At 45.3% G+C, this 15,625-nt stretch overlaps 1 protein-coding gene across 1 annotated transcript in view; it reads left to right on the top strand.

Moving 5' to 3' along the window:
• The window catches only part of EPHA5 (EPH receptor A5), a 180,906-nt gene that overhangs the window by 134,933 nt on the left and 30,348 nt on the right, over window positions 1-15,625 (top strand). The window contains exons 7-8 of the mRNA XM_009334131.1: window positions 1,010-1,112; window positions 10,709-10,774. Of these exons, the coding sequence (XP_009332406.1) occupies window positions 1,010-1,112; window positions 10,709-10,774 (169 nt within the window). The remainder of the gene's footprint in view (window positions 1-1,009; window positions 1,113-10,708; window positions 10,775-15,625) is intronic.

Below are 15,625 nucleotides of genomic sequence, written 5' to 3' on the forward strand. Positions count from 1 at the left end.
CCAGGGCTGGCACGGGGGTAGGAGCTATAACGAGGTTTTTTCCCCGCACGACAGCAGCACCTACGCCAGGGAGCTGGTTTTGTGGGGAGGAAGCCATATTTGTACCCCAGGGTGGTTAAATATATGCAGCTAAATAAGCTGGCAGCAGAGAGGGCATGGTGAGGAGGCTTTGGTTTCTGCTTGGCGAACACCACATACAAACCCCTGGGGAGAGATGGACTCCTTCCCCTGCAGTGCAAAGCAGGTAAGGTACAAGTGGTGTTAGCATTTCCATTTTACAGGCTGCAGGAGCTTGCTCACCTGCTCTTATTTAACCTGTGGCAAAACCCAGTTCTCAAACAGCTTTCCTGACCTTTCTGCTGGCATCTTTATCATGGGACTAGTCTCCTGCCTTTTGGCAGGAGGGCTCTTTACAAGGCATGGGCTGGGAGACTTCTGCTTCCCTTGGCCAATAAAAAGACCAACCAGTGTGTATGTCTTAGCAGATTCCTGTTTTACAGAGGGCACCTTCTGGCCATGTGATATAGATGCCACAAGGAATTAGTTCTTAATTGTTTATAGCTTCTTGAAGTGCAGGTAATGCTGTTTATCTTGGAGATCTTGCTCATGTCTCTTAACAATAACATTCCATAAATGTTCTTTCTGCAAATGGGAACCTGTTGGGTTTTCATCTTTTATCTGTGTGATTTCTAATGCAGCTAACCCAGGAAGACAAACTTGAGTTTGCAAACTCAAAGGCTGCGTTCTGCATCACTTTGGTTTCTGAATTCAGCGATGAGATGCAATTTTGTTGGGTTTTTGGCTTGGTTTTGCCTGTGTCTTTGGTTTCTTTCCACCCATTCCCTTTCCAAACTAGAAACAGACAGCAAAGGGAGAAAACACAAACCGTAAAAGAAGAAATGAACTGGTAAGACTTGAAACCTCTCTGGCAGCCTCACTAGAAGGATTCATGTGAGTGCTGACTATCATTTTAACCTTAATCTCCGTTTTCTGTTTCTCATCTCAGCAGTAGCTGCATCCAGCGACCAGAGCCAGATTCCTATAATTGTTGTGTCTGTAACAGTGGGAGTCATTCTGCTGGCTGTTGTTATCGGTTTCCTTCTCAGCGGAAGGTAAGAGAAGAAGCTGTGTATTTATACTTCTCCAACTTTTGTAGTAACTTTTATCTGACCAGCTGATTAGCGCGATTTACGTGAAAGCAGCATGTGAACGAAGCTGTTGAGTGGTAGCGCTGTAAAACAGCACGAGGGTGGGCTGATTGATCTGTTTGGACAGGCAGGAATGGCAAAGGCTTGGTCACAGATGTAGTTCACTTCCCAATGATTTTCATCTCTGTATAGACTGGCCCTGATTATTCGACTCTCACAGGAGTGTTTTCACATTCCTTTAAAAATAAGCAGAACATGTTATTACATGTAAAATACCCTGAAGCCCGTATGTTTGCACTCAGAGCTCACAATGGGCTTTGCTCACAGAAAAAAAACTTAACTTCAGCAAAACACTTGCAAAGAACAAGAGAAGAAACCCAGCCAAATGGCCAAATGCCCCAAGTTTTGGTCAGGTCTGGATTTCATTTTTTGTGTGTAGGACACTAATGTATTCCCCACGCGCTAGTAAATTACACAGAGGTCCTCCCTAGGAGGGAGATGCTCAACTTCAAACCATCAAGTGATCCCATTGACTTCTCATGTGCTTAAACATAGGCAAGTGATGAAAGCCTGGGCTATACCATCTTTGACAACTCTAATGGAAGTTGATGGAACTTGTTGGTGAACAAGGGATTGTGGTATTGGGGGAAAATCTGGCTTGTATCAGGATCAGTTTGTATTGCGGCACTAAATTTGTGTAGCAGCCAGTGCACAAGACACTTTTTTCATATACTACACATGTATTAGTACATTTTTTTAATGGCAGTAGTCAAACAATGCAACATCCTTCATGCAAACCAATGTGAGTTGCATCTATTGATAAGGCTGAATTTGTTTTCAGTGCAAAGTAAACATTTATGCTTCTAAGGTACCCGTCAGCCCACTGTTGCTTTCATGATACAGGTCTGTCTTAAGCTCGGGTCTAGCAAGGTGGCTGTAAATTACAGGATATTGTAAGTGTTAAGAGTAGTTGCAAGATACTTGCAGAGTAACTGCGCTGATACTGAACGTATTGGCTGAGGGTCTTACTTTCCCAGAGGAGGTAGAGTGTCAGTCTGTGAATGCGGCGTGGTGAAATCCAGCCAGGCTGAGCAGCTCTGTCCCCAGGCATAAGGCGTCCATGGAAGGACACAGTTATTTCCTGTCTTAAAAGGTAAGTGTGCTGCCAGACTCATCTCCACTCAAGGTCAGAGACTGACAGTCTCTTCCAGCTCAGCCGTTTGAGCTCCTGTCGTCTGCTTTGCGTGACTTGTTGGGCTTAAAAATGGGAAAGTAAATGTTCCTGTCTGCGTGAGAAGCATGCAGCAGCCTGGGGGGGTGAATGGCTACAGGCCATTCACACCAGGGGCTGCAGAATAGCTGTAGCCAAAAAGGCTTGGCTCTGAACACTGTAGGCAGGAGTTCAAGTCTCCTCTTAAAGGCTGGAGGTTTTGCATCAAATCCCTCCTCAAACAGAGCAGGGGGATGTGGACCTTGGCCTCCCCCACCCTGGATGAGTGCTTGTATCAATGCAAACAGCAGGATGCACGCATGGCCATAGGGAAGCTACTGATGTAGCCTGGCACCTCTGCAAGGAGGAGTCTTGGGGGGGTGAATCGCAGGTGGAGGGACGTATATCCCTCTGTGGCCATAAGGAATCACAACTGTGTAGTAACCAGCAGCTCTTGCTCGTCCCACAGTTGCTGGCAAGTGCTCAGGACCCCTTTGGGGAGGACATGCCCTTGCAGGTCTCCTTTTTGCTGCTACCTTCTCTGGTCCAAGCAATCAATTGCAAAGCCTGAGCCATTTGTCAACAATTCTTGTTAGTTATGTCTTTCTGTCCTTTGCCCTAATGGGCTTTCCAGGATATGCTTCCTCTTGGCTCTTTAACTCTTGGCATGTTTATAAAAGCCCATGTCTCCTTTGGCTAGAGTTTTATTGCCGCCTCTGCTGCTGCCTTAATCCTTCTACCTTGTAGTCACACCTCTCGGTGTGGACCCCGGGGCAGCTGCAGGTTCCCAGGAGCTTCTCCATGGTGCCATGATGGATGTATGGGAAGGGGCAGGCACAGGGAGCTGAGCTCTTAGTCCATTTTTATCTTTTCAACCCTTCCCCTAAACTGGGAAGAACCCAGTCCCTCAGCTGAGGGTGGTGGAGAAGCCTCCAGTGCCAAGGTTTGGTCCATCGTTAGAGAATTGGCTACCACAGAGCTTCTCAGCCGCTTTGAGTTTCCATGAATTTTAAAGTCTGTCTAGTGTGTTGAGTGACTTGTGAGAACAGAAAAATAAACCCCAGAAGCCCAGAAAGCTGACAGCCAATTTGAAATTAAACAAAGCAAAACAAAAAAATTGCTTCTATTTGGAAGAAGCAGAACTACCGCTGAAATGTGTCAGTCACGCTGCTTTGCCTTGGATATGATTTCAAGACAATTCATGGAGTGACTCTACTGCTGTGACACTGCAGGGATGATAAACGCATTCCAAGTCGTGGGATAATCCCTTTCTGAAGCTGTTAACCTGTTTCTGGAAGATGCTTTCCTATGTCTTTGGAGTGGTTATGTTGTTCCAGTGCCTGGTTCCAGTGGGTTAAATTTCCTATCCTAATTCTTTCCCATACTTGATTTTAGCAAAACAGACATTTTGAACTCCAGGAGTTGCTCCAGCTGAAATCACCACTGCTTTCCACACCAAGCAAGCTGTGCAAAGCCCAGGCTCTATCTTTTCTGCTAATGTAGGAGAGCAGGTATGGCCCAGCAGCAAAGCTAAGGAGAAGAACCCTCTTGCTCTGCAGCAGTGAGGACGTAGCCTGGCCAGCTCCTGCAAACAGGCTCCTCGTTGCTGGCTTCGTGCTGCTCTCAGGCTCCCTGGGAGGCCCTGGGCACCTCAGAATTAGGATATTCCTCCCTAGGATGCTGTATGGCATCTTTTTGTGCCTATCCTCCAAATGCTGGGCTGAAGCAAGCAGGAGCTTGAGAGCTGTCCTACAGTGAGAAGGAGATGTCCTCCTGCTCTCGGCAGCTTGGAAAGTAATTTCCCAGTCGTAGTTCTCAGAAGTTTGCTGGGCTCTGCAGGCTTTTTATTTTCCGCTAGGTCCCCGGAGGCAGAAGTTTCCACACCTCTTCCCCTTTTTTGCTTTCAAGTATCTCTGCAGTTTTCTCGCTTCTTTTGAACAAATGTAAATAACAGCTTGGCATTTCCCATTGGCAGCTGGACCCAAACCAAAGGTCAGCTGAACGGTAGTCACGGTGGCATTTCCACATGCCAGTGTCCATCTGTGGAAACGTGCTTTGTGTCTGAAGCTGGAGGTTCCTGGGAATTTGAAACTAAATGCACTTTGCCCTAAACAATTAAGCAGCATTTCAGAGCTGATTTACTTGCAGATGCTCGGGAAGACTCTTCCTGTAAATAATGCGTCCTCTGACCAAGGTCATAAATGCCACCAAGCAAAATAGCTGATCACTTTTTTAAGTTATCCCACTCTTTGCATCAAGGGCATATTAATAATATAACGATCAGGATTACAAATCAAAGAGATTCAGTAAATCAGACCATAGTTGTCTCAGCAAAAAAAGAGAAGTGGATTGAAAATCTATTATTAAACCAGCTACAAGCATTGAATTAAAGAACACGGAGTTGTTGTTATCTTTGTTTTGTTAGGATTACGTGTTCTTCTCGAAAGCGCAATGCATTTTACAGATAGAGCAAGGCTATAAATTTTGCTTTCCTCGCAGTGCTTGAATTAGATGCCGCTTGGCATCATTGTTCCTAATTGAAGTATATATTAATCTAAAATCATTACAGACATTTGTTTTACAGTCTGTGTCGGACAATGCCAGTCACAAAGATCTTTGTGCTCTGTCTTGCGAGGAGCAATAAGGTGCCACAGTTGTCATTGTGGCATCAGCCCCTTTCTTCCTACACACTGAGGTAGGAAGCCAGGTTTGCATCATCCTGGGAAGGAAACCCACTGCTCCAGAGCAGTTTCCCCTCTTTTGTCCTTCAAACCAAGCCCTGTTTGCAAAACTGACGGGGTCTTAGGGTGAGTCTTAAGAGGCTGCTGGTCCTTCCAGTCCCCCAAGCATTTGAGCTTTGTAGCACTAAACAAAGGCATGGACTTTTACAGAGTAAAATGGGGATGCTATTAGGTCAATGCTGAGCACGTTTGCAAAAGCCACTCAAAATAACTGAGAAGTGTACTGTGCATCTGCATTTATAGCCAGCTACCCATTATGGATGACCTTTCCATCTCGAGTGATCTTCCAAAGAACCAGAGGGAGCTTTCTATAGAACTCAAGAAAAAAAAAAGATTTGAAGCAAGAAAAAACTGCCCCTCGCCCTGTGTCGTGCATATACACAGTCTCTTTCTGGCAAGGAACTAGCCGTCGAAAGACAAAGCAAAGACAAATCTTGCCACCTGGGTATTGGCAATTAGAGGCTTCTGCACCGGAGTATCCAACCTTGACCTTAGCTGATTTAGACTTTTAAATATCAGCCCCTGTGGTGGCAGAAGGCTACTTTCTGGACACAAATACGTGCATCTTGTTAAAAAGTTACTTTCAGGGAGTAGAGAGGGTGAAAGGATTATGGTGTATATCCTAGGTCCTGAGCCAGCGTTTGCAACCTTCCATGATGTGGAAGGTCAAAACGGATTAATTTTTCCACAACCTCCCCCCCATCCTATTTTCTAAGATGTTTCAGGGCTTAAAATAGTTTGCTTTTTCAATATTTCCGTAGGAAACAGGAGACAGTTTGTAGATAACGTTTTTCATAGAGAGAATTTTTCCAGCATGAGTCACAATTTTTGTTAGTTGTGACTTTTTAAAGGATTTTTATCTCTACATTCTTACCAGCTCTTCCTTCTTCCTACAGGATATTGTCTCCCGTGATTTATAGCCATTTTATGATGCTGCCTACTGCCAAATATTCCCCGCGATTCACCTGACAAGAGGAAGGATTTTGTTGGAGAAGCTATTGCTCTGCCAAGTCAAAATTCCCATCCACCAAGAGCAGGCAGGGTCTGGTCCTGCTTCCGTTCAGGTCCAGGTTTTTACTACCTCCATCATGTTAACAGCCTCTTTGCTCTTTGGCAGTACGTTTTCCCAGAGAGGAGCGTTAGCAGCATTGGTGTACAGGATCCCTCTCAGAAAAAAAAGTGCTCTAGTGCACCCTTCTGCGCAGGGTGATGCCTTCCCAGGGCCGATGTGGAAATGTGCTGCCCGTAGTCCCCATCTCTAACATCCTGCCTAGATCAACTTGGCAAATTTGGCTGCTCCAACACCTTTTTTCTCTTTTTTTCTAAACACTTTTTGGCTTAGTACTTCTGTGCAAACACACCGGGCTCCACAAGCCAGTCTGAGCTGCTGCAGTTTCGAGGAGGGTTTAGGGACCTAGGCTAATCTGCCTTCAGATGACTTTGGCCCAGACATGAGGTGAGAGTTGACCAAATCTGTAATTAAGCTCCAAGTCCATGAGGTATTGCCCTTGAAAGCAGCATTTCTGAGTTATTCTGGCAGCAGCCAAGGGAACGGGGCAGGAGGACCGTCATGAACAGATAAGTGGCTGGCGTAAGCTTTGTCTGAGCCGGGGAAATGCAGGGGAGTGCAGCAGTCAGTGACGAAAGCTCCTCACCTTCATTCAGACAATGCATTTGGTGGCATTGTGCAAGTCCTGTTTCCACTTCGAGAAGGGAACTGGGCTGCCCTTCAAGCTGAAAATGGAGCCTGACTTCAGTGGTAGCAGCTCCAGGCTCCTACTGAGCACTGGTGAAAGCCCCGTGCGTTCATAGTGTCTTAAAGTTGGGTTTTACAGTGTCTTCTCTTGGCTGTGGAGTGGGTAGAGGATGAAGAAGAAAGTCAGGCTGTCGTCCCTCCACACTTCTGAATATGTGGATGTTTCACCTTGCTTTGGATGCTAGAAATAGGAAGCGTGACCTCTCCTGGAGGCACGCCATGTTGCGGCCGTTGGCCTCTTACTGAGAAAAAAAGTTATCCATACTTTCTTACGGCTTAAACATAGCAAAGTATAATGCCAGAGGTATTTCCAAGTGCAGTTCCTTTCCCTGGAAGCGTTGCTTTCCATCCCCATAGTGATTGCATAGATATTGTCTGCTTGGGCTTCTGCATTCTCAATTATTCTCGAACAGCGCAGAGAGGTGCTTTAACGTGTGAACTAGGTGTAAAAAGCAGGAAGAGGAGGTGACTCCTTAAACATTCATATAGTTCTGAACAAAGTAGGAATATATTCCTAGCAGCTCACAATGTGTAATGCTGTTCCTCCGATGTTTGAAGCAAGCATGTTGACTCATGAGGTGCTAGGTGTAGTGCTGGCCTCCTGACCTGGAGGTGCAGGAAGCAATCATTGCCATCGCTCAAGGCTGCATGAAGGATTAGAAAAACCTTCCCAGGCAGCCTCAAGTATTTCAGTCTCTAACTGCAAGCCTCTGAAGAACATCCCATTAGAGCAGCTTATTAAAAGCAACAAACGAGGCTTTCATTTATCATGACTCCAAGTCTTCAACTTAGAACTCTTAAAAGCCACAGCTATATATGGCAGAGCCTCTCCGAGATGCATCTAGCCACTAAAATGTAGTTTAATGCCACATGCTGTCTGGGTCATCTGCAGACTTGTGGTAAATTAATTACATTGATTGCAGGCACAGTTGTTTGGGCCTATCATATATATATATATATACACACACACACATTTAATTAACAAAGCATGTAGCCCAGGGTTTGAAACGATGCCAAAGGTGTTGATAAGTCCTCCTAGCACAGGTTTATTACAGTGTGCTCTCCGGACAGTTGAGTTTGTAAACCACATAGGCATTGTGGGGGTCACTTTTGCTAGAACGGAAGGAGTGTCAGTTTTGTGTGCCTGAGATAACCGAAAGCGGTAGAGTTGGTCTAGCCAAGAAGCGGGGCAGCGCTGGCAGGTCACGGAGATCTGGGAGGTCCCACTGCAGCTCCAGGCTCCTCTATGTTGTCTCTGCCCATCTGCAGCCCTTTCCTTGAAGCCAGGGCTCAAAGCAAAAGTCACACCTTGTTTCAAGCCAGCTTGGCTTTTGGAGACGCTGCCACCTCAGTACCTCGTTCTTTTCCAGCAAAGGGGATTTAACACTGCAGGTGTTTTCTCAATAACCTTCACTGTTATGTGGACGTGTCATCTGTTAACCTGGAGCAGATTGAAGGGGCTCCTAACCACCCGTTGGAGCCAGGGGCAGGCCCCACAAGGTCTCCTCATAGTCTGCTGGTTGATTCAGTGAGGCTGGAGGAGAATTTGCAGATAATTTTGATGTATACAGTGCTCGGTTCAACTCTGACTGCTCCCCGATACAGGTCAGCTTGCTGGCTAAAGATCTTAAAACCCCGGAGAGGTCCGGGCGTATTTCATTGAGCGGCGATCTCTTATCCTGCCATGGCATTTGATCTCATCTGGAAAGCGTTTGCCCTGCGTGGAGCAAGGAGACAGGAAAACTCTGTCCTTCCTAGAAGCCATCAGCACACAAATGCGGTGGCCACAAGAGCACATCAGGTTTGCTGGAGTTTAACATCCAGTTTTATTTGCCTCAGGATTTTTATATTCTGAAGTTTATCTGCCAAATCAAGCCATCCTTTTAACAGGAGCAGTAACAAATCTTCCTTTGCCCTAACTGTTCAGGCTGAGTAGTCCATTCACTTACCTATCCAAGTGCTCCTGGGACTGGAAAGTGAATTTTGTTGTCTGGTGATCCAGTTTAGTTTGTTTCTAAGAGCTTAGATTCCCCCTAATGTTACACCTCAGAGTATTTTGACCTGAAGTGCACAGCATTATGTGATGGGTATGCAGGAGTAAGGCTGCATCAAAGCATATTTCCCTTGCACTTGAGCATTTTTTTCCTCCCATAAAGGGAGTGAGTGAGATCTGAAGCGCTCTGCATTCAGTGCAGGGAACTGATTTTGTCTCAGAGCAGCCCAGTTGCTGATGAGGTGCTCAAAGAGTTTTCTTTGTTTAAGGAAACAACGAGCTATTTTCACTTTAAGGAAGTCGTTGCTTTTCAGTTTAATTGAACTGTTGTTTCAAAAACCTTGACTTTGCATGCTGAGCGGTGTGGGAAGGTCTGATGGCAGCAACTGTTAGAAAATGCCTGGGGGGAGAGGGCCTCCTAGCTAAAACGTAAGATAAGTCGTCACAGCCACAGTGATCTTGTGAAGACCTACCAGTTCCCTGCGCTCAAATCCTATGAGGTTAAACCCAGAAAATGGCAAAATTGACTCAAAATATATAATGCTTGGGTTCTTTTTGCATACTTTTGGGTTTTAGACCATCCATTGTTAACTTGGATCAATGGAGAGGTTTAGTGAAGGCTGAGCTGCTCCCGTATTAGTGTGACTGCACAAGCTAGGGCATTGTGAAAATAGAAAATATTGTCAATTATAGCAAAAAAATATTGGCATCACTGTTTAGAAAATGTTAGCAAGTTGTTACGCTGATGCAAAAGGGGCTTAGAGAGACATTCTTCACCAGTTCTAATTTAAGTAAGTGCATAATCCAGTATATAATTCTGTAAATCATTGCATGCCTGAAGTTATTTTGCATCATAATTTAAGGCGGTGCAGTTGCAGAATGTTAATTTTGTCTAAATAGGCTATTTTAATGTGTTTAGGCATTGTAAATTACACTTTATAAAAATCTGATGAGCACAATTTTTTTTCAAGAACGACATGTTATGATGATTTGAGGAGAAATGATGAGTGAGATCTTCAGCTGACTTTAACCGGAGTATGTCTGCACCGTTGGGCTCCTGCTTGTATATCGTACTGAAGTTCTTCCTGTTGTTTCTTCTGCACGATGTTCTTTTTCAGGCTGAATTACCTTAACAGATTTGGTAACAGAAAAATTGTCCATGCAAGTTCTCTAACAAGGATAAAGGGCAATTACTGAGGTGCAGCCAGCCTCGGGTTAGACTGATGTCAGGTGAACCCATAGTCTGATTAGACTAGAGTAATGGTTCGGCAGCCTTCAAAAGCAAGCTGTGGACGCATGCAGCGCCTTTCAACTCACCGCATTTTGAGTTTATTTAGGCTGAATGCTCTCACACGATTCATAAGGTCCTGCTTCTGCAGATGCGTAATGTGCATGCAGAGCTTCACTGATACAAGGAGACCCAGAAAGGGCTGTGTGAGTTGAGTAAATGCATAAGGGTCTGCAACAGCAGGGCTCACATTCATCCAGTGCTTTTTTTTTTTTAAAAGGAAATTGTAACTGTACCGCACACATGCTTGTGGAAAAAGTCACTTTGCCTGCTCCAAGGCAGGTGCTTAAGTTTAAGCACATGGGTGGCCCCATTAATCCTAACAGTGGTACTCAAGTACAGGAAGCACATGGTTAATTGCTTTGCAGGACCAGGATCTATATGCTCTCCCCAAGGCATTTTTCCCCAACGGTAGCACACGCCATGAAATTCTTGCAGCCCAGGGTGTTAAGGTCCAAATAATAATTGCAATAAGAAGGAAGAAGTGCATATAAAAATGTTGCGAATGTATTTGCACCTTGCCAGGGCGGTGGGATTATTCCTTATCCTGGGCCTTTTTGTTTGCTTTTCAGTTGCTGCGATCATGGCTGTGGGTGGGCTTCTTCTCTGCGTGCTGTTGCCTATCCGAGCCTAACATGGTCAGTGTTCCCACCTGTGCTGGCTCCTATTTCGTGTCCTCCCTCCATGTTTTCTGTGCACAGTCTGCCTCTCCCTCCCTTTCTGGTATTGGCCTAGAAATCGCTTTCTCATCCGACCTCTGCAACCCAGCTTGTGTATCTCAACAACTGGAAATAGCCTGACCCGAAGCAGAGTGTGTCTCCAGCAGGGGTCCCAGGGGAAAAAAAACCTGATATGTTATGCCATGATCGATCCAGACACCACACCAGCAATGTCATGTGTCATAATAAAACATCACGTATGCTGGACACTTCATCAAATTCTGCTTCTTGTCACCAAAAGGGGCTGGGGGAGGTAATTTGTCCCCAGAAAGGAGGCGGGGGGCGGGCAGGAATGGAAAGGTGTTTAGTGGCATGTGATGTGCGTGTTAGTGAAACAAACCGTATGTCATCGACATACATGTCAATGTGTGACATACACGGCAATGACATGATGCTGTTAGCCAGCGATATGCTCCAGCAGCGTTGGACATATCTCTGTGGGCGTTGAGAGCTGTGTGTCCGTGCTGCATGCTGCCTCCTTCTGCCACCATCTGGGCTGCCTCACCAGTTTCTGCTCTCTTGTACTCTCCCCTCTTTTCTAACTACTCGAAGGGTGATTTTAATTTCTGTTGGTTTGACTGGATGCAAGTTGAGTTGCTCCTCAAAGGGAATGTGTTTTAGGTTTCTGAATCAGCTGTAATCTGTGCAGGCAGAGATCTTCCTAAGCCTCCTAGGAAACTCATGAAATCACCATCCCCATCAGATAGCTGCTTGAGACCATAGGAGCGCTGAGACGTCCCACGTGCATTGTTAAACTGGGAAGGTTTTGCAGCATAACTGGAAGAGAGGTGTGAAGCTCTTCTGCTGTGTTTTCTGGGGGGTGCTGAGGCTTTGCATCGTGGTAGCTGGGTCATGGTGCGGTCCCCGTCTGTGGGGCACAGCAGTCACCAAGGTGGACCGTTTTTGGGTCCTCTAGTGCTGTATTTTGGCTCTGACGGAGGCCTGAACCAGGGAGGAGTTTGCAAATGCAAATCACAAAGGCCCTAAAGCAGAAGCCTTTTTTTTTTCCTGTTGGAGCTTTTTAAAATTGGTTTTCATGACTTTTGGGTAGTTAAGAGCAGCATTAGCAAGCAAGGCTGCTTAGCTCAAAGTATATGGCTGCAAAATGTTCTTCTGGTACATGTGGTCATTCCTGCAAGCCACCGGTTTGGCAATGATTGTGCTAAAACAAAACCTCCCAGTACTTCTGTTGTCTGTTGTGCCTGTGCCACCAGTGCATGAGCGGTCCCTCGCTGGGAGTCATGCTTCAAATGTCCCCAGCAAGGCCCCCAACCAGAGAGTGGCAGCAACGGAAAATACTTCTCAGAGGAGACCGGGAATGGACATCCAGGCTATGAAGAAGAGAGATGCATAGGGAAAACTTGGCTGACCTGGAAAACACCCTCTACAAGTTTCCTCCTAAGCTGTGGAGAGACTAACGTGGCAGCAAGCTGGGAGGGGGAAATGGGAAAAGTGACTTCAAGGCACGGACGCCATCGGGCTGTGCTATGGGAAGGCACAACAACCTCTTTAGAGAGATTTATGGAGATCACTTCAGAGGGAGCTTCCTGTGAGAGGGGGAAATGGTATCTTGTTTAAATTATTTTTAATTGTTCTGGCCGTGGTTTAGGAAAGCAGGGAGTCATTCAGTGTGAAGGCAGGGAAAGACTAAAAGCTAAAAATACTGCTACTGGAATTGTGAAACTTCCTTTGTAAGGCGTCCAAGTTAATCAGAGGTCGAAGGCAGGGTCGCACCCTGTAGAGGGGGAGAGCAGTGGCTGGGGAAGCAGCTGGGAAGATGGTGAGCCTGCAGCCCTTAGGAAGGGAACCTGCCCTGGTTCCTCTCGGGCCAGTCATCTAGTGTTTCTTTGAACAGAGCCAAAGGTCTTAGCTTGTCATCTCAAGACCTTTTACTGCTTTTTTGATCCCGTTCTCTGAATTACAGGACTTTGAGAGTAGATAGAGGAGTTGAATGAGTCAGATTCCCAGCCTGCATGGGTTGCTCCAAGTTACTGCAGGTGAAAGTTTGGTCCAGTGCAATGGAAGTAACTCATTATAGACATCAAAAAAGCAGGAGGAAAGTGAACAGAAAAGTGGGGAACAACTTCCAGTATAAAAGCTGTTCGTTTTACACCAGTCCCTTTGAGTATTGGGACCAGTATCTCTGGTTTTGTGATACTGAATATATTCTAGGATTGTAAGCAGCAAAGGCAAATGCTGAACATGGACCAACGTCGCTAGAGGTAGACTTTTGCCTCTGGCTCTCAGTTTCAGTGGTGTTTATCCAGGATAAAACTATTTGCTGAACAAGTCATTGTCTCCACACATGAGCTGAGGCGACAGGATCTTAGCCAGATGGACGGAGCCCTGTTTATTTGTTCCTCTGAGTGGAACGTTGCCCTGCCCTGCAACACGTATGCAGCCTTATTGCTTTAACATCTTGGAATAAATAGTCTGAAACAAGCACTAACCCCTTGTAAACAACAGTATTGCAGTCCTCACAAACCTCCTGTAAAATTACAGCTCGAGATAGGTAGGATGCATTACCTCAAAGTTGATTTATTGTAAAAGATGTGCTTCTGAGTAAAGGTCTCACCCCTGAAAAACAGCTGGCGTTTTGTCTCTGTTTCAGAGAAGTGTACAGAGTTAATTTATATTTAAGAGATTAAATACATATATAAATCTCTGCAGGACTGGGACGGGAGATTGCATGCTGCTTCAGGGCACAAACCATTCGATGGTACTGACTGCATCTAGCAAGGTGAGGTCCCTTTCCTCATTGGGGACGTCTAAATGCTGTCCTCATGTGCATTTCCAGTAACACCTTGGCTGTGTGCTGAAATGCTTTGGCCTATGCCTATTAAAAAAAGTATATCAAGACTCTCTCACATCACTGCCTAGGGCTTGGTTGTCCAAGATCCAGCTCCACAGTCCCGTGACTGTGTCCTGCCTGGGCTGTGACCAGAGTGGTGGCCCCAGCTAGGGAGATGGAAACTCAGTCCCTTGGGCATTCTGTGGTTTTTGGGGATGCCTCGGGTGGCCGAGGGACCACACACCACCCAGCAAAGGCACCCCAAAGCACAGGGTCAGATGCAAAGTATCTCCATCAGTCCAGAGACAGCAAGCATCTTCCTGCCTTGTTTCTTGAAGGATTTTTCTCTGTGAATTGGCTTCTGCCATGCAAGGCAGAGGGCATTGGTTTCCCAGCTGGATTCTTCATCTTTCTACCCATCCGTTTTATATTTTATAAACCTATATAGGGATCATTTTACAACTTCACTTTTATAATCTGCGCTATAAATATTTTATGAGCTGCCTGCCAATCTGCAAGTAGTTTTTAAATAAGACATGATGCCTTAAGAATATTTAAAGTCTCACTTTTTTTTTTCTCTCTGATACTTTTATTGAAAAACACAGAGCTGTGCAAGGAAGACATCTGCTTTCTAGGTACAGAAACTGGGACAAATCCACAACAGGAGTAAGTGAGTTGAGATTCAGGTGTGCTGCTGAATTACATTAACTCTTTAGCTGAGTGTCTCCAGCCCAGTGGGAGATGAAGCGAGTGTCAGGATCTTTATGCTTGTGCTGTATGTGATATAGAAAAGATATAGGAAATCTATCATTTGTACAATGACAATAAACTAGAGAATGAGTTCATCAGGACGCTTTTGACTCACAGCTTTTCCAATAAATATTAAGAGCAAATGCACATGCAGAAATGGGTTATTTCACAAACAAGCGGGAGCTTTTTCTTCCCCCAAAATATATTGCAAAGCCACAATATTTAGATACTTTTACCTGCCAGTAAGATTCACCTAGTGTATCAGGACTGTTAACCTGAAATAGCAGATTTTTATGGGATTTAGTTGGGGAAGAAAGGAGAAAAAACTGCTTGTGTGTGTTATTTAAAGCATCTGAAGGTCAAGAAGGGAAGAAGTGCGGTTTAGTCCCAGTCAGCGTGTACACATCTTGTTTCTCTGGGTAGTTAGTTTAGGAAAGCGGGCGTGTGAAGGGCACGTTTTGCAGCAAGCTTTGTTAGTGATGCCCAACTGTTGCTTGAGAGTTGCAGTCCACTAGCTGCCATTTCACTTTGGTGTGTCTTCTTGAGGCTTGTTTTAATGATGCTTTGGGGGTCCCAGAGCCTGATTTCATATGCTAATGTGATGTGCTGCTGTATGTGTTACCCAGCTCAAGAGAGTGGGACAGCTCGAGCTAACTGGTTTGCATTGGCCCTTTGAGTGTGTCCCTGGGCAGTAAAACATGGACTGTTGGACATCGAGGTGTGCTTGGATCACTGGACGCAAGTGATGGCATGTTCCCGATTTCTCTCTCCTCCCTCTTTATGGTTGAAGAATCAGGAGATGCGGGTACTAAAAAAGATAATGTTAGAAAAGCTTATTTATAGGTGAAGTATTCCAAACCTGAGGAAGAGATGAGGGCATTTGCTCTAAAAGGCAAACAGAAGAACTCTTGTATATGTGCATTTGGTAGAAGGATGAATTGAAACATAAGTGTATTTTTAAGAGAAAAATTGAGTTGTATACCTCAATCCAGAAAATTACTTCTGTGGAAAACTGATGTAACTTTTGGCAACTTGCAGCAGAAAAAACTGGGGTTGCCAGAAGTGGGAATCGATACTGATACTCATATCTCTAGTTTATATACTTAAAGGGAGAAGCAATATCATGAAGGAGAAGAATCCATTTTCACCCAGGGATTGTGAACACCAAAATACGCTTTGAAATGACCCTTACTCCCAGGGTCTCCGCGTACACCTAGTGCTTAGGTTTT

This window comes from Pygoscelis adeliae, unplaced genomic scaffold (genome assembly GCF_000699105.1).
Source record: "Pygoscelis adeliae isolate BGI_AS28 unplaced genomic scaffold, ASM69910v1 Scaffold521, whole genome shotgun sequence".
NCBI lineage: Eukaryota > Metazoa > Chordata > Aves > Sphenisciformes > Spheniscidae > Pygoscelis > Pygoscelis adeliae.